The 18623-nt window shown below is 35.9% G+C and overlaps 1 protein-coding gene across 1 annotated transcript in view; it reads left to right on the top strand.

Annotated features, from left to right (window-relative positions):
• Positions 1-18623, top strand: part of LOC104545266 (neuroblastoma-amplified sequence-like) — a gene marked incomplete at its 5' end in the record, with an annotated part of 98753 nt that overhangs the window by 41619 nt on the left and 38511 nt on the right. The window contains 4 exons of the mRNA XM_010190360.1: positions 7294-7512; positions 7757-7959; positions 14715-14804; positions 17056-17251. Coding sequence (XP_010188662.1) covers positions 7294-7512; positions 7757-7959; positions 14715-14804; positions 17056-17251 — 708 coding nt within the window. The remainder of the gene's footprint in view (positions 1-7293; positions 7513-7756; positions 7960-14714; positions 14805-17055; positions 17252-18623) is intronic.

Here is an 18623-nt window from a genome sequence, read left to right as displayed (position 1 = left end):
CCAAAATTATTTCTCGTTTATTCCAGATGAATAGTGAAGGGAGAGGATGGATAGCCTCCACTTCATATTTATTTTGAAACACATTATTTGTTTTAATTTGCTTATTCCCATTCAGGATTGTAATACAGTTTCTCTACTCTGTTACAATGAGTAGGAGTAGCAGAAAGAAGATCTCGATGGCAGGATGATTGGGGTTGGTGGCCAGGCAGACCTTTGTAGTAGGATTCTGTTAGCTTGTTGACCATGAAAGATACTCAAGACGCGTTTGAAGCAGTTGGTCAAATCAGCTGATTTCCTGTGTCCCATGCACTGGGTTTGGGAATGAAACATCTGTTCAACCAGCTTGCAACTAGTTTTGCCTCAGGATCCCATCCAATTTTCAAGTGGAAATGTACAATGAAAAATTATCATTGTAGAGCCTGAAAACTTATTCCTCAGAGAACTCTTTCCTCTAACTTTGATCTGAAAAATGCTTCATACATAAAAGCTGGCTTTTGGCTTGCACCTTTTTCTTAATTTTTTCCCCTGTTTTGAGGCTGCATTGGTCATGTGATCACTCTTTTATTCTCTAATTCAACACTTTCTTCGAAGCCTAGTTCTATAGCCAAGTATTTTATTATATCGGTTTTCCATTCCTATAACAGATGCACATTTCTGTATTTCATGGAAGTGTTGATATTTAATATATGTAAGGGACTGCAAAAAACCATGGTCATTATCATGAAATAATTTGTCCTGTCACTGAGACAGCTGAGTTTCTCATATACGGAAAATTAGTGGAGTTCTTTTAAGTGGACCTTGAGAAGAAGTTTAAAGTGAGATAGTGTAAGTAAGTTTACTTAGGAGTGCTGAGAGGTGAATTGGCTTCTTCCTCCTTTTAAAAAAAAAACAACAAACAACCAAAAACTCAACAACAAAAAGGCAAAGAAAAAGCCCCACTAAGCAAAAAAAATCAAACCACAAATCCAAACAACTACTGCACACACAGCACCATCTTCCCACCCCCTCAAAAGACGAGAAGGGGGTGCAGGAGAGAGAATTAGTCCAGGGAGGTGATGAAGTGCACTCCATCATTATCCTTGTAGAATAGCACCTCCATCTAAAAGGCCCCCTTGGTTTGAAATGATCAAAAAAAAATCTCCAATGAATAGGGGTTAGGAGAATGAGCAAAGGAGTTGGGAGAATATCTAAATTGGAGACATTGATGGGGAGTTTGCACTTGGAAAGGGCTGTGCTGACTTGTAGTTCAGGGTATGATGAGTTTTCAGGTGCTCTTAGCTCTAATCTCAGAGATTCTTTTCTCCTATGTTTCTTGCAATCAGTAGGAATGAGTTACCACCTGGAAGATGAGATTCAATTCCCCAGCCTTAAGGGTTCAGAGAAGTGGGGACATTGGGCGGTGGGAAGTGTGTGAGCAGAGATGCATCACAGTGGGACTTCAGTAAGTCATAGACGCAAAGTAACATGGTCACAGTACTGGATATTCTGTATAAGACAGATCAGATTGCTTCCCAAAATTTAATATTTTTTTACCTGCAGTGTATCCTACAGGAGGTACTTTACAATTTTTGAATGGTTAAGGTTGACTTGTGAATCCAGAGTAATCCTTGATAGTTCTAGTGGCTAATAATTCACTGTTTATTTTTTAAAAATATGTTACTCTCCTAGACTGAATTTATCTAATTTTGAGACAAAATATGCCTTTTGTCTGCTGTACTACAGAGATCGTCGTCAAAGTTTGCTTCAACAGTCAGCCATTCAGCAGGGGCCACTTAAACTTGACTTTGGGAAGTTTTCTGCTCTTTTTTTTTGTTTGTTTGTTTTTGTTTTGTTTTGTTTGGTGGGTTTTTTGGGTTGTTTTTGGGGGAGTTGTTTGTTTCGTTGTTTTGTTTTGTTTGCTTCTTTGGTAGTGGGAAGTTTTGGGGTTTTTTTCCCAGCTCTTCCATTATTATCACAACTTTTCTTTGAACGCAGTATATCAGCATCCATCTTCAACTGAACAAGGTAGAGATGGGAGCAATATTCCCATTGTGTTTATAGTAAATAGGTGGAGTCCTTTACTCTTCATCAGTGCCCTCCTCACACATTAAAGGGCTGAAGTATTGATCCTTTGACCACAGCAACTCATTACAGTGTGAAGGTTCCTGCTTGTGGCACTTCTACTCAGAAATGCTTTTAATTATGCATAAGAATTTAATTTTTCTGACTAATAATTCAGTCCGCCTCTGGATCAGTAAGCATAGGCTATTAGTGTATATGAAACTACTTATAGTTTTGTATGAATTTTGAGTCTGTCACCTTTTCTTCCAGCAGCTCTTTTTGCTTTTAAATATGCTGACTTCATAGGTTCTTAATTATAGTAATTATATTAACAACTTTTTTATCATGATGATTTCCTGTTTATTTCCCTTTCTGTGATATATGTGAAGCATTTTGGGTAATTTGGGGATTTTTAAAAATTTTTATTTATTCCTTTGATGGCAGCATTTTGTTTGTTGTGCTGGATACGCGGTTATGTCTTCGAAGAACCATCTGTTTCAGAGCTCATAGATCACTTCCCTGATGTTTGTTGATTAACAGTACTCTGAAAACAAAAGCCCAACACAACAAAACTAAAAAAAATAAACCACAACTGAAAACAATTACTTTTTTGTTCACTGTGTTTTCATTATTGAACACACACTGCAAATTGGGATGGGCACAATATATTGATTAGTAAGAAATTAGTAAGTAAGATCTACAGCTTTAGATAGCAGAAGTAGAATAAGAAGCAGTGTTTTCATCAGATCGGTCTTCCATAGAGAAAGAGAAGTTGAAATTTGCTTTCCCTGGGCTCTCCCTTGTGGTGTTCCATAGGCTCGGCCACATTCATTCAAACTATGGCTGATGGCATTTTTTGTTTACTATTACATCCTTTGTAATTTCTTTTCCAACTTCTGATGCAAAGGAAGAATTTTGCTTGCAACTTAATGTTTTTACTTGAAAGGTTGACTCTTACTTTCTCTGAGTCAGTAAAGCGTTTTTGACCATTTTCTTTTTGCTTAAGCAGGAATACGACATTCACATTTTGACCACGGTCCAAATGGATGTGGAGTGGGAACCTGTAATAATTGGGTATTAACTTGCATCATTTTCTCTTACAATTTTAATGACTGTTGTGGTTTAACCCAGCAGGCAGATAAACACCACACAGCCATTCACTCATTCCCTCTCAGCTGGATGAGGGAGAGGAGTGGAAAAAGGGTAAAAATTCTGGGTTGACGTAAAGACAGTTTAATAGGACAGAAAAGGAAGGGAAATTATCATTACTGTTATTATTTATTATTAAAATAATATTAAAAACAAGTGATGCACGACAGAATTGCTCACCACCCAATGCCCAGCCAGTCCCCGAGTGGCTGTGCTGCCCCACAGCCACCTCCCCTGAGTTTTGTTGTTCAGTGTGACATTATATGGTATAGAACATCCCTTTGGTCAGTTTGGGTCGGCTGTCCCAGCCGTGTCCCCTCCCAGCTCTTTGTACACCCCCAGCCCCCTCGCTGGCAGGGCAGAATGAGTTGAAAAGTCCTTGAATTAGCATAAATAACTTGGTATATGACTTTAGCATAAAACAGCTAAAGCATAAGTGTGTTATCACCATTATTCTCATCCTGAATCTAAAACACGGTACTATACTAGCTACTAGGAAGAAAATTAACTTCATTTCAGCCGTAACCAGGACAATGACTTTAAATGCCATTTTAAATAATTGTATAGAAAGCTGAGCTTAAAAAAAAAAGAAAAAGCAAGGTCAAAATGTTCAGTATCTTTTCTTTGACTGATTCACTTTGTAATGCTGTATAAAATGCTGAGGGAAAAGACAGGGCATGACATTGCCTAAAAATGTATAAGAAATGTGTTAATGATGTTCTTACATAGTGTGACAGCATTCAGATGTTGCTTTTTGAATTACTTGTTTTTCCTTTATCACTTTTTATCACTGTGCTCCAGTTCAGTTGGTTTGTCTTGTCTGACCTTATTTTCTGTATGGGTATTGACAAGTACCTCTTTTTCCGATATCGGTACATTTTTAGATACCTTCTTGTGCCTTTCTGTTAATATAGTTATTTTAATTAAATCTACTTCAAGTCTGCATAATGTGAAACTTTATGAATAATGTCTTCTCTTTAACTGGTTCCTGATATGCATTAGAACTTTTATGCTAATCTCTGGATGAACTGTACTGAGTCTGGCAGGGATGAAGTTATCTTTTTTCATAGCAGTCCCTATGGGGCTGTGTGTTTGGGCTGCTGCTGAGCTCTGCTTGCACAGTGTCAAGGCTTTCTCTTTTTCTCAACACCCCAGCCCTGAGTAGGTGGCAGGTAGGAGTTTGGAGGGGACCCAGCCAGTAGAGCTGAGCTGGGCTGGCCAAAGGAGCGTTCTGTGCCGTACAATGTCATGCTCAGCAGTGACAAGTGGGGTTGGAGGGTGTCTTCAGAAATGGTTCTTGCTTGGAGGTGATGACTGATTGCTTCACTTAGTTTTGGTTTGTTCATTATTTTTCATCTCTTTCATGTATTAAATTATCTTTATCTTGACCCTCAAGCTTTCTTGCTTTTGCTCTTCTTTTTCTCTCTCCCTGTAGGAATTTGGAACCAGCTTTTGTTATTACATAACTGTTCAACTTAATTCTGAATGTAATTTAATGTAATTTGCTTTCTGTTCATGCATATCTGGTTGGCTTGTAGCTACATGACATTTGGTTGGTGGAATATATAAAGCTGGAAATGAGTTGCAGAGGTGGGAACTGGACCAAACTGTTGCAGAGACATTTTTCATTCTGAGTGTGACTGATCACTGGCCCAGGATGAGCTGAGATATTGTGGAGTCTCCCACATTGGAGATATTCAAAAGGCACCTGGGCATGGTCCTAGGCAGCTGGCTGTAGGTGGCCCTGTTTGAGCAGAGGGTTTGGACCAGATGCCTTCCAGAGGTCTCTTCTAACCTCAACCTTTCTGTGTGTCAGTGTTGCTGGGATCTCAGATTTCTGTGGCATTAAAAAGAGGGGAACTGTTTTCATAATCTCAAAGTTGCATGCTGATCACTGGCAATAGAAGTGACAGGGTCAACAGCTTCATGTGCAAATGATTGATACTTGTACAGTACTTTATTAAGAAATACTTACATATTCTGAAGGAAATGGGCTTCTGAGATGAGTTTTTACCCTGAGGAGTGAAATCTGTTGAGCTGAAATAGTATGTGCTGTTCCTTGATTTGAAAATGAAATAAAACAGATTTTTTAGGATTTTTCATTACACATTATAGCCTATAGAATTAAAAATCTTTTTAAACTGTAAAAGCTTTTTAAAAAGAAAACTTCACTTCACATGCAAAGAGAGATTGAACTAGCCCCAAGCTACCTTTTTTATCACTGGGTATGATACATAACAAATCTCATTACTGAAGCTGACTAGAAGTATGGAGGATAACTATTCACGTTTTAGGATAAAATAACCAGAGAAATGATATGTTGATAGTACTGCATTTTGACACTGTGCAAGTATGATTGCAAAATTAAAATAGTCTTGGGAATAGCCTGTATTTTTTCTTTTTTAACGCTTTATTCTGTATGTGCTTGTAGTATTGTAACTTCTGAACTGGTGGTGTATTCGCACTGATCTCTAGGATATAACAGATGGAATACTTAAATTGTTTGCCTTTTCTATCTCTCTTAATTGCATTTTGAACAATAGAATGTACAGTAGAAGGGGAAAAATGAAATAGGTACCTGTTTTCATCTTTTATCATGTTTACAAAACAGATATAGTATTCCATCTGTGGTCATGAAATTTTAAAGTGATATGAAGATTATCACCTTTTCCTTGCTTACAGAAAAACCTGATATTGAGACGTTGTTCAAAGAACAAAATCATACTTAATTACTTTTGATGGGAATGGAACTGACTTGTGTTTTGAACTAAATGGTAAAATACACTTTGTATTTACCCTGTTAATACTGGCAAGTTTTCTTAGCTCTTACAGTATGTCCAGGCATTTTGCTCTAATCATTAAAAATGTCCAGTGGACCATTACTGTGGTTCACAGAAACAGCACAAAAGAACCCAGGAATAAACCCTACATCTTTCACTGTGTGTTTTTAGGGCAGGGGAAAGCTGTAAAACCTTCCACTAACTAATTCTTATCAAGCTTTGCAAGTAGATGGTTAAATTCATGATGTAAACATAAATTTTTCTTTTTTTTGAATGATGATATAGCTGTTTAATTTTCTTCTGTGGTAATTCAGCCTCTCTTCTACTCCATGTGTCGTATACATTCAAGCTTTGTTTTCTATTTATTGTGTATTTCAAATTGAAAATTAAAATTGTTTGTATGTCTCTATCCACTATTCCAGTAAGTAAAACACCTGATGTTAAAAGTACCTGACGCTATGGATTTAGACTTGGGAGATCCCCACCCATTATAAAGTGTATTACAAGCTTCCTTAAAACTGTACTTTAAATTATAAACTAAGAAATTACACAAGAATTTTTAAAATCATATTTCAGACTTTCTTTTGGACTTCTGTATTGTCTGTATAAAGAATATTTCCATCTGTATCCTTCTCCAATGTACTCTTGGTTTCTGGAACTTTGGGAATCTGTGGTCATTGCTCAGGCTCCATTTTGGTGTCCTAAATTCCATTCTGAGGCACTGGAATGACTTTCATGCTACATAAGGGTAGGGGAAAAATTCAGTGTATGTATGACTCCCTTTAAAAATTCAAACTCTATGAAAACTATAATGGGCAAAAAACCTCTAGACTTCCCTGGTTTCAGTTTAATGGCTAGATATGTCTAGTTGTACAGGTCTTTCAAATTAGTAGTTTTCTGTTTTGTGTAACTTATACTTTAATATGTTGATTTAAAAGTTGGTAGACCTCCTGATTAGTTTTTTTTTTTTTATGGTTACGATTATGGTCTTAGGGATATATTTTAAACAGTGGTCTAAACCTGACAGAACTAACCTTAAGCTGATTTTCAGTTATCTTGTAAATCAATCCCCAGACATGTCTCAATGTAGAATTAAAACCCAAAGTTTATAAGGTGGCAGTCTACAAAAATCATAAATATTATTAGGGAAAAGAAGTTTCATATTATTTTAAATGATCCTTTATGTCTTATTAGCCATTTATTTAAAAAGTTTTTTCTCGTAAAATTTGTCATTCAGTTTTATGCTGTGCTGAAGTGGCACTGCTGTAATACAAACAGTAGTGTGCGGATGATGAATGATTGAATATCAAGTAATGTTTTTCAGCTGCCAGTTGAAGCCAGGATGGAAGTGACTAAGAGGGCTACTAAGGCAGTCAAACATCTTTCTGAGAAGTCAAGAAAAAAACCTTGTGAGAGTGGCATGGAAGGTGCCAAAAATCCATCTGTTGCTTATGAAGAAACTCTGAATCACTTGCAGCAATCTCTTGCTCATCTGGAAACACTCACTCATAGTTTTATCACTTCCCTGAAAAACAGTGAAGAGGTAAAGATTACTAATCAAATCATTATTTTGAGTGACTAGCAGTGATAGACATCAGTCTTCTGTCGTATCATATTGATGTTTTGTACCGTTGTCTTTCTTGACCTGGTTTTTGAAAATTCACCTCTATCAATCGTTTCTTTTTTGTAGTACATGTTAAATCCTGCGAGAAAGAAAAATGCTGAATGATACAGTCCTGTAAATAAAGAGTTCACTGATTTTTATTAAAAAAAATATCTATTCACAGGTTACACTGCAGAAGTATGGCTATTTCTATGATTTGTCAAGGTCAGAGAAAGAAAAAATCCATGAGCAAGCAGTAGCTATGTGTATAGATGGTCAGCCCCTGGACATGATACAGCAGTTGTTACATGTGGCTGTTGGAGATCTTGGTCTTTCTCCCAAGGGTATTGTCCAATGTGCTATTAAAAAAATCGTATCTATATTAAGGTAAGTACACCGTCAAAATTAAGACCAAAAATCTTTATTATTGGGTTTTGGGTATTTTCTGTGGTTGGTTCGTTGATTGGGTGGTTTTGGTTTGGTTTGGCTTTTTTTTGTAGTGAGTACTTGTTTGCTTTGTCTGGGTTTTGCAGAAAATTGAGCAGTAACAGGAAATGAGTTCTTTGATCATTTGTGCTCCTCTTTACCTGTAATTTCATATTCAGATAAGACAGGTTTTTCTGAGTTTGGGAAGCCTGGGCAATCTGAACAAAGCAAGTCACAGATCTCATCCTGTTTACTTGGGGGTAGTTTTAGTTGGTCTGGCATTTGGGAGGAAGTAATAAACTTTGGGAATATAGAACTGCTCAAAATACCCGCTTACGGACATGGTGAGGATGTGGACACAGGTGAGGGAAAGCCAAGCACACTGTTTGAAAAGCATTTCAAGTGAATTAAGGTGCTTTTCCTTGATTTTGATCGATGCTTACCTTGCCATTTGTAATACCTTTTGTTAAGCTCTCATAAGAGATTTCACCACTTCAGTAGCCATAGTGGTTATAAAATTCCTTTGACAGTTAATGTGTGACTTCAGCATGTCCTTTAACTTCCAACTTTTTTTCCTGCCACAGCAAAACTAAAGGTATTTATTAGGGTGGTGAAGTGATAGGGGATGTGGTTTGGGATCAAATGACGATCTGTGAGGCAAGTGAACATTGAAAATTATTTGTTAGTGTTGAGTGAGTCTGTGAAGATTCCACTGTTCTTTAACAAGGTTTAGGATATGTGGAAGTCCCTGAATTTTTTTAGCCAGATAGAACAAAATGTCCTCTTTCCTACTAGGGAGTTAGCAGCATTCTGACCTGTGCCTTAGTGCGATGAAGTCCGTGTGTCTGTCTCCATGTTCTCTGTCAGAACAACTTAACTAAAGAGCACACTTTTGGACTGGAACAGAGATGTGAAGTTCTCAAGACAGCAAGCAGAGAATGAAGTTCAGGGATTTGACATCTACATCCCTGTCAGTATTTGTGTTCCCAGGATAAAAAGAGCCCGAGATGGATTTTTTTTTTTTTTTATATTTTTGCCATCGCTGTTAACAGAATATCAATGAGTTCTTGAGCACCATGGAGAGATGGATTCTTTTTCTCCTTCGGAGTTGCATAAAAGTATTCATTTTGGCTTTTTGTCTGCAGTCAGATGAAATTAATTCATCAGGAATTTTTTTTTTTTTTTTTTTTTTTTTTAAAAAACCTTTTTTTTTTTTTTTTTTTTTCAAAAAACCTTCCTTGAGAGAAGGGTCTCTTGGACTTAATGTTGCTGAGTGCTACCTATTGCCTCTTCTTGGAGGGGTCTTTGATGTACTAAATATTCCAAATGAAATACCACTGTATCTGTAACCTAGTGGTTTCAGTAGAAATATTTGCTTCTCCACTTTTTATTTCTAGAGGGGAGGGGGATGACAGCGAGAGGGACATTAATTGTATCTCATCCATGAAAAATGAACAGATACTTCTCATTCAACTATTTATACAGAACTTTCTTCTGAAGTATTTCTCTTCCAAAGAGATATGTGCAACAAAAGTACAAAAGAGCATTGCATTGTTAGGTGACTGCTAGATGCTGCTTATCACTTCTAAGACCAGTTTAGATGGATAAAACTTTGAGAAAAATTATGTGGGTAGGATAATCTGAATGCACGTACTAGAAACAGAGAAACAAGCCTAGTATGGAAAATAATCTATGGCTTTATTATCTTTGCATGTGGGTGTATATTATAGCACATTGAAGTGCCACAGGTGGAAAGAAGGCAGCCTGTCAGAATGTCTGCAGTCCTCTCCAGTAGAAAATTGGTTTCTCCCATCACTCAGTTTAAGAATGTTCATAGCATCCTCAAATGATGGTAGAGCTTTTGTGCAGCAACATAAATAATATTCTTTCTTGTCTTGGTTTGCCCATTTGGTGAAAAATAATTTGGCTTTAGATAATCACTGTCCTGCTGTTTCTGACTAAAATACAACAGTGTGATACATCTGGATATAAAACTCAGAGAGTCCAGTTATTTCAACTGAAATGAGTCTCATTAACATGCAGAGTATGAGAAACCTGTCACAACTTCTCTTTCTACTCTGCTTCTTATCAACATTTTTCTGTGAACTGAATTATTTGTTCTTTACATGCACTGCAAGGCTGGAGTGTCTGCAAGTTGATTTAAAGTTCTGGGGCAGAGACCATGACCAGTAACTGCTATGCAGCACTTTCCAGTAAAGAAGGGAGTGACTGTCTCTGGTAGAGAAAACTGTAGTTGCAAGGATGGAAGAATTAGAGGCTCTAGATAAACTCATTTGGTGTGTGATGTGACCTATAGTGATCAGTAGAAGTGTTTCTTTTCTCTTCTTTGGTGGAAGGGGGAAGATCATTTCATATCATTCATGGTAAATGAACAGATAATGGCCTATGGAATGTTTGTCTACTACAATGATGAAGAGCATGAAGTGAAAATCTAGTATAAAATAAAATAGAAAAGACTTGAAATAATATCCTTCCTATTATGGAATTCAGTAAGAGGATAGTATTATAAAGTAGCATCACTATAATTATAGAGAGCCATTAAAAGAAATGTTGCTTGGCATCTCTTCAGAGAGTTCTTGGCATCTCATCATCTATTCATGTTGTTGCTGTGACTGAAATTGGATGCACCTCTATCCTACACTCAGATGCTAGTTTTTAAGCTAGACCATAACACAAATTAAAACACATTATCCACATTATGTGCAATGTTTGTATTTTAGGGCTAATGGGCAATACACATTGGTGTGTATACAGTCTCTCCAGCAGAACACATCCGCATACTTTGTATGACAAATGTATTGGACGCTTCCTTGTTTGCCTATGGAAACAGCTCCTATAATTAAAAATTAGTTGCCTCTTCAGTAGAAGTCATCAACTTCTGAAAAGAAACTCAGAAGATTTTGGTAATGATGGTAGTTTGATTAGACTTATCTAAGATTCAATTTAAGCCGTTACCTAAGATCACTCACATGATGTTCTGGAGACTTTCCATGATGTGCAACTGTGGGCATGTTCATGGATGATGAATCATGGAAGACACTTGGTCTATTGAAGACATTATGGCTTCCTTCATTTGCAGCTCCTAAATTTCTTATCTTGGGTGTTCAGATGGATGTTGCATTTCATGACGCTTTAGAAGTGGTCACGTAGTAATAAGCAGGAAAGGTTTGATGAAATACTGAGTTCTTATTTAACAGCCAGTGTTTCATGAAGAATGCAAAACTAGTTTTATTATATTGAGTAGCTAACTTAGAAGGAAAAAAAACCCGCCAGATTTTTTACTATCATCTCAGTTGAGTTACTCATACAGAGTAATTTTATAACATGGATATCACAATTTGAAACTATGGAAACGATGGTTTGGCATTATGACTTTTTTCCCTAACTTTGAAAGATCACACCAACAATATCACACCAATTTTCTTATTTTCCTGATACAGAGAGGAAACAAAAAGAAAGGAAAATGAGGCTGTAGAAGTAAGATGATATCAGGTGTTTTCAATGAGTACGATAATTAGGTTAAAAGATTTAGGTGAAGTTAATTTATTCTCCTTTTAAGCATTCTTTGTACTTGGTTGTGTTTGAGGAACTTGATTAAATATGCATCACTTTTTCTGAAGCTGAACTGAAATCAAAATAAGCCTTTATCAGTGTAATTTAAACAAGGCTCATACCTAGGAGTTCTGATGTGAACACTGAATCCTGTTCTGTTTAAAACATGCGTAAAATAGCATATAATCTGTGTGGAAGACTAATCCTTCATTAATTATATTTGTTTCTGTTAGTACCTGCTTATTTTTAATCATTAATTATTAAGAAAAGAACAAGGCAACAATCTGTGGAAACTTGACACGATTATTTGTGTCATGAGCTGTTACATCTTTTTAGTTTCTCTAACCATTAGGCGGTAAAGGCAATGTTAAGCTTAAAAAATGCCAACTTTCATTCTAGATTTCTTTTTAAAATACTTTCTTGCTCTAAGTGACTGTAACTTACTGTTTAGAATCTCTTCCTGCTTAATGAATAGTACCTGTCTGTGTAAGACAAACTGGAAGTTTCTGTAAGTGTTCGTACTTTAACTATACTTGAGAACTGGCTTCACATGTATTGCCTGAAACAGCTGTTTTCTGTTTTTGAAAATTCCCATTAACTTTTTTGGATATGTGTTTATTTTGACCCAAGTGTTTTCAAGGTGCTCAGAGCCTAGTTGCGATAGGAAATAAAGACTTTCATTTCTAATCAGAGAGATGAAGGGCTTTGGATGAATTAAGTGCTAGAGCTGTTCAGAACCAATCTCCAACATTGAGGGTACCTAAAATAAAAGGTTTGCTGGTCATTCTACTTTGATCTGAAAGTTGCTTATGTACATTAGAGATAATTTAGGATAAGCAAAGCTATTAAGATCTCAATTTATGTACTCTATATCCTATTCTTTTCTGGTTCAGACAATCATTCTCTTCTTAGTATGTAAGCTTTATAAGTATTATTCTAGTTTTCTTTAGACATGGCATAGTAACACCCTTTATTGCTGACTCTTTATTAAGTACTTAAAGAGCCAACAAGCCACAAAACAAGAACACAAAAAGCATCATAAGGCAGTAAAATTTAAATTTGGCCTGTAAACAACATAGTTGAAGTGGCTTTTATCTACATTCACCCTGGGAATAGAGTCTAAGTTTTCTTAGCTTTTTTAATTTTAAAACAAACTTGCATGTAGCTGCTTGTGTAAAAAGATTACTTTAATAGTGCTGCTGTTTTTACCGCTTTCCACACTTCTGCAGTGTTGATGTAATCTAAATGAGGAGGTTGTTTGTTTGTTTGTTTGTTTAATGGTGCATTCCATTCTGTTGTTTCTCCTTTTCTGCAAGAAATATACTTTTTCTTCCACACACTCTCCCTCTGCCCCCAAAACTGAAATTTTTGATGTGGTTGGTAGGAGGTTGGGGTTTTTTTGTTTGTTTAGTGGTGGATTTTTTTTGTTAAAATAGATTTTATCTTTTGGACAACATTATCTCTCTTTGAGAATCTGAAATCCTGAATATTTCTGTATCATAAGTTATAAAAAGATGTGACTTTATTGTTATCGAAAGATGGTTAGAAAAATACCTAAATTTAAACTTCATTATTCTAAAATTTATTTAGAGGCCATATGGTAGTATTGTTGTTAACAATTGTATTTCTATCATAGTAATATGTAACATTCTTTTTTGAGGAAAAGGCTGGTGTTACAGGCTTTCTACTCTCATTTTGAACTTTTGAGTCCAGCATAGCAGTATAAAATGCCTAAGGTAAACTGAGGTTTTATCTTACAGCTGTTCTGAGTGGAGTCACATGTTGATTTTAAATCTAGTGTTCACTGCAGTGCTGGTCACTTATTAAGATAAAAATAGAAAAGATGAAAGCTATGAATGCAGGAAGACATTAAAGGTTATAAAGACTCAGGTCTCTGTGCCATATTGTATAATCATTTTTTTAGGCAATAGATTTATCTTACTGAAATAATAAATGAAAAAATTACAAATGCTCTCATAATTTTTGATCAAAAAAACTGAGAAACATTGCAGTTAATTTTACATGTTACTATCAACTGCACAGCATATTTTGGCTTTAGAACCGTCGGGGTAGTCTGGACACTTACTTATTTTTATAAAGATATCCTATAGGAAGAGGCTGACATTTGTAGTAGCAGAACAACTTCGATATAGTGGTGAACTTTAGAGAAAATATACTTTATCTCTGGGTTTAGTATGCGAATTTCAGAACTATTTGCCTTTCTTTCTCTTTCTTCAGTGCAGCACTGACAAACTGAGATAGGCAAAACCATTGTTTTTCTGGTTCATCCAGACATCATTGCCCCTGCAGCAGTTTCTGTGAAGTGACACAGTGTAAAATCCCTCCCTCTTTCAGCACCAAATCACATCTTTGTGACTACTGCAAATCTTAGCAGAAAATGTCACTTTCAATGAGGCTTTTTTTCCTACCAGGTTTTTTTTTTTACCCTCCCAATATTTTCTACCTTTTGACCTGTGGAATGACATTATTGTTTAACTAGAACATCTGATGGGCAACGTGATTCACCTTTTCCTTTTCCTACACATCCATAGTGAATGCTGTTTGATGGGTGGCTTAATCCTCCCCTTTCCCATATACTGTTCTTGACCATGTGTTCCTTCCTTTTAAAGTTTTAGTTCTGGTGAGCATTAACCTGGTTGATCCGACTAAAATGAATCTTGGAGGGGGTGGGAAAAGAAGTCTCCTGAATCAGCAGACAGGATTTTTTGACTCAGGTTACAGTCAAGTGATTTAAACCAATAGTGATACTGCAAGACTATATTTGAAAAGAAAAGATGGTGACATTTATGTGTAACCTTTAATTTGTTTAGTCAATGTTGTTGAGCTCTTTAAGGTAATGAGATTACATGTGGATAGTTTGCTGACCTAATCTGTGTTACAAATGCTAAATTTTAACTATTCTTTTTCTTTCAAGTTTCACTGCAGTATTTTAGTATTTCTCTTTCCCACTCTCCTCTTCTTGTTGCCCCTTGAATTACTTTGACATGCGAACGTACTAGTTCAACAGGGAAAGTGGAAAATTGCTATAGTCATTGAACAGTTCATGTAAATCCTACAGGTGGATTGAATTAGATAGATATTAAGGACCATTTCAATGGTAATTTTATATCTCTCCTTAACAGTGGAAATGATGGCTCATCTACATTAATGAAAGATCCACTTGGTATCCTAGAAGGCATCGTTTCTGCAGTGCATGCAAGTGTCGAGAAAGGGTAAGAACTTACTGTGTGGATTCTTTGGTTAAGACTTTGACAGATACTTCTCATGAAAGACTTGAAGATAAGATACGTGGTATGGGTGATTTTTATTCATTGATATATATAATGGGTTTGCACTTAATTTTCTAAGACTTTATTCTGGAACAGGGTATCATTTATCCGATTCATAATCTGAGCCCTGACAGAAGCCATTACTTGATCATTTGGGAGAAAGCAAGTCACCGAATCTAAACTTTAGGTAACTATGTATTATGGTGACTTTAGAATATGATTTTTCTGTTGTGACTACTGCAAATTGTATATCTACCAGGAGTACTTCACTGTTTTTGTTTCAGTTTAGTAGATAAATTACAAATAATAATAACTCACTTTCAGATATCTGAATTTAGATGTCTAAATTTGTCAGTATTTGTAGAGTATAGTGCAGAAACAATTTTACAAATGCTGTATGATGCTTCACCTTATTTTTTTCCTCCTCTGTGGGGATGTCCTTATTTAGATCAAATAATGATCTGTATGTCTCATGGACATTTTCCATTGTGTTTCTAGTAAAGACTAGGAAGAAAAAGGTGAGTTTTTTTGCAGATGTACAAACTAGGAACTCATGTATGACAATAGTAATAAACCCCCATACTCTCTGGTAGCCAACAAAAACAATTACACTATTGTGTGGAGGCTTCTCCACTGACATTAAGTTAAGTTAAATATTGGATACTGAAGTAGCCTGAATTGACGTCAAAATCTACAGTAAATCTCTTTAGCAATATTCTCAGTTGGAATGAGAGAGTTGGTACTGTTTTATTCTGAGGTGCACTTTCTGGAGTCTCTTCTTTGTATAATTCATCAGCATTTAACTGCTGAAACAGTAAACTGGAGTGAAAGTCATTGTGGTTACAAGAGATTGTTTACATTCATTTAAATACTTATTATTTATTGCCTTAAACTGTAGCCATTCAATTTGTGAAATATAAAACTTTCCCTCAGGAAAACATATATAAACATCAGGTGTGAGCTTTACAAAACTCTTGAAATATTCTAGCCGGTCTTTTTAATTCGCAAACTTTTAATGCCAGTTTGAATGCCACCTGTTCAGCAGAGGCATGTCTAATTTAGCTCAAGTTCTGAGCTGTCAGCATTATTCAGACAATATAAAACCTAAGTAAAATTGAAATCCTTGTAATATGAAAACCTAAGCTGTCAATGTTTGTTATTTTGAAGCTGCAAGACAGGTTAAATTGGTGTTTTCTGTCTGATATTACTGTCCCATCTGTCTTGTTAAGACAAATAAGGAAGCATTAGTTATAAATCTCACTCCACCTGGAACCACTTTCTTGATGATTTTTTTTTTTTAAAGAAAAAACATTAGCTTTTGTATAAAATACTACTGAAAGATAGCATAATAGCATTTACTGATTTGTTACATGCTAGTTTATAGCCTCTAAGGGACATAACAGATCATTCTGTCTGCAGCTGCTAGCTGGTTGCTGAGTTCATGGTAATGTACTGTAAATGCTTTCACACAGTTAGAATGTATTCAATATGATACACTTTTTGAATCAAATTATTTACTTAAGAGTTTTTCTCATTAGACAAATCAAGCAAAACCCCAAACAGTGTTTTTCACATCTCGTGTTTTTCTTTCTAGGCATTATGGGCAATCTGCAATCATTATCATACTAGAATGTACAATAATCAGAGAGGTGGTACACGAAAAATAAGAAATGGCTAGGACTATAATTGGGAGAAACTAATTTATCTATGTGGAGCATAAAGAATGGACTTGTAAGGAAAGAAAGAGAATATAGGACTATATGAATAGAGAATATAGGACTATATGAATAAGCATCAGATATTAAAATGTCATCCTTAAAATGCAAGCAGTCAAGTTGATTTTCCAGAAAGTCAGATGGCATGGGAGTACCTGCATCAGTCAGGACCAGACTATAGAAAGATGGCTGAGATCCAGCACCATTACAATACAAGTGGCAGTCAAGGTAGTACATGGGAGAATATGCAACTGTACAGATGGATTTCAGTGGTATTACATGGTTCAAAAAAGTTCTTACACCACTTACACCATCTGATTTATGAGGGCTAGTTTCTCTGCAGCCTTGCAGAGGTGAGCCCTTCCATTTTAGTGTTGCTTGTTATATATTGAATGTGCTCGTTAACAGCTTTGAAAATACATACAGTGCTTTCATTGGGATTACCAAAGTATGTTTAACACAGTGTTGTTTAATTGCAGGGAGAAAGTAGTCTCTTCAGATGACCTTCTGGAGTGGCTGAGACCTTTCTGTGGTGATGACTCTTTAGCTGTGAAGCCTCGCATCGAAGTATTGCAAATCCTGGAGCAAGCCTTCCATCTCAGTGATGAGGATAGCAAGCTACTTGTCTACTTCAGGACACAAGCTGTTCTCAAAGCTTGCTGGCCTGAAACAAAGGTATTAATATTGATTGCTATAAATGATAGCATAAGACTTATCTCATACAAGGATTTTATGTTGGCCTGCTGGTTTGCAGTATATGAATCATCAAATCATAGAATGATTTTGATTGGAAAAGACCTTTAAGTAGCCTTGTCTTTGAAGCTTGTGCCATTTTGAAATGATATGAGTATCACTTGCTGCATGTATAGTTATTCAGAAGTGGAGCTACTTTTTGTCCATTTTCTAAATGCCTCCCCCACATGCAAAGACCTTATGGAACTGAAATAGAATATTTCTGATAGTTCCTCAAAAAAAATGTATGCACAAAGACATTTTATAAACATATCAGACAAAAGCAGTGTCTCAGTGAATAATAATAAAAATCTTAAACGAAAAAAAAAGTACTTATCTCTTGCTTGCCTTAGAAATTACTTTTTTCTCTTACGTTTACAATAGCAGCACTTAACTCCTCAGCTGCTTTTCAGGTGTCTGTGACTGGATTCTTCATCTTCAGTTCAGTTCTTTGTCAATATTTGTGTTGCCTGTGATCTGCTTTCCAATCCAAAAGCATTTCAAGTCTAAAGGTTTCAACTAGAGTATGTTTTAAAAAATGTTGTAGATGGATAATAGCTTTCAGCCATGTCTGTAGAAGACAGAAAAAGAACCTGTGTTTTTGACAAACCTTGTGAGACTCATTGCACTTGTTTGAGAAATATATAAGGTAATATCACTTTTATTTTCTCTTATAATCTGATAAGTCAAAATATATATAACTTTACAACATGAAACTCACATGCATTAATTTTTGTCTTTATGATATTTGAGGAATTAATTGAATGCATTGCATATGCTGCTGGCTCATGTGTAGCTCACTGCAACCAGGGCTCCCAGGGCCCTCTCAGCAGCGCTGGGGACAGCCTGGCTGTCCTGGGTGCAGCACGTCTGTTAAACTTTGTGTAAGTCTTGTTGACTCAATCTTCCGGCCTGCTTAGGTCTCTCTATATAATACATTAATAACTTCTGTTTCCTGAAGTGGTGGACTTTTAGAATACTCCTCATTTCAAGGAGGAACACATACCTGTTTTTTGTGAGGGAAGACGTTTGTACTGACTATAAGCAGCAGACCATTTGCTCAGAAAACAGGGTTACTGATCACTTTGGCACTTACTCTTTTGCGGATGAGTAAGCAAGTAGTGCAAGAAGCCATATAGTAAAAAGCTTAAGTACTGTCCTAGATAAGCTCAAACCTTTCAGAACTAATTGTATAAAAATGTGTATACAATCCTGTAATATAAAATTCTCTGTATATAGTATTTATTATTTGCCTAAGTTCAGAAATGCTTATATGTACGTATATAAAATCACTGTTTTTTCACCTCAATTCCTG

Source organism: Mesitornis unicolor, unplaced genomic scaffold, assembly GCF_000695765.1.
Source record: "Mesitornis unicolor isolate BGI_N332 unplaced genomic scaffold, ASM69576v1 scaffold3258, whole genome shotgun sequence".
In the NCBI taxonomy this organism is placed as follows: Eukaryota; Metazoa; Chordata; class Aves; order Mesitornithiformes; family Mesitornithidae; genus Mesitornis; species Mesitornis unicolor.
The sequence above is the reverse complement of the archived record's forward strand: the minus strand, read 5'-3'. Positions and strand labels throughout refer to the sequence as shown.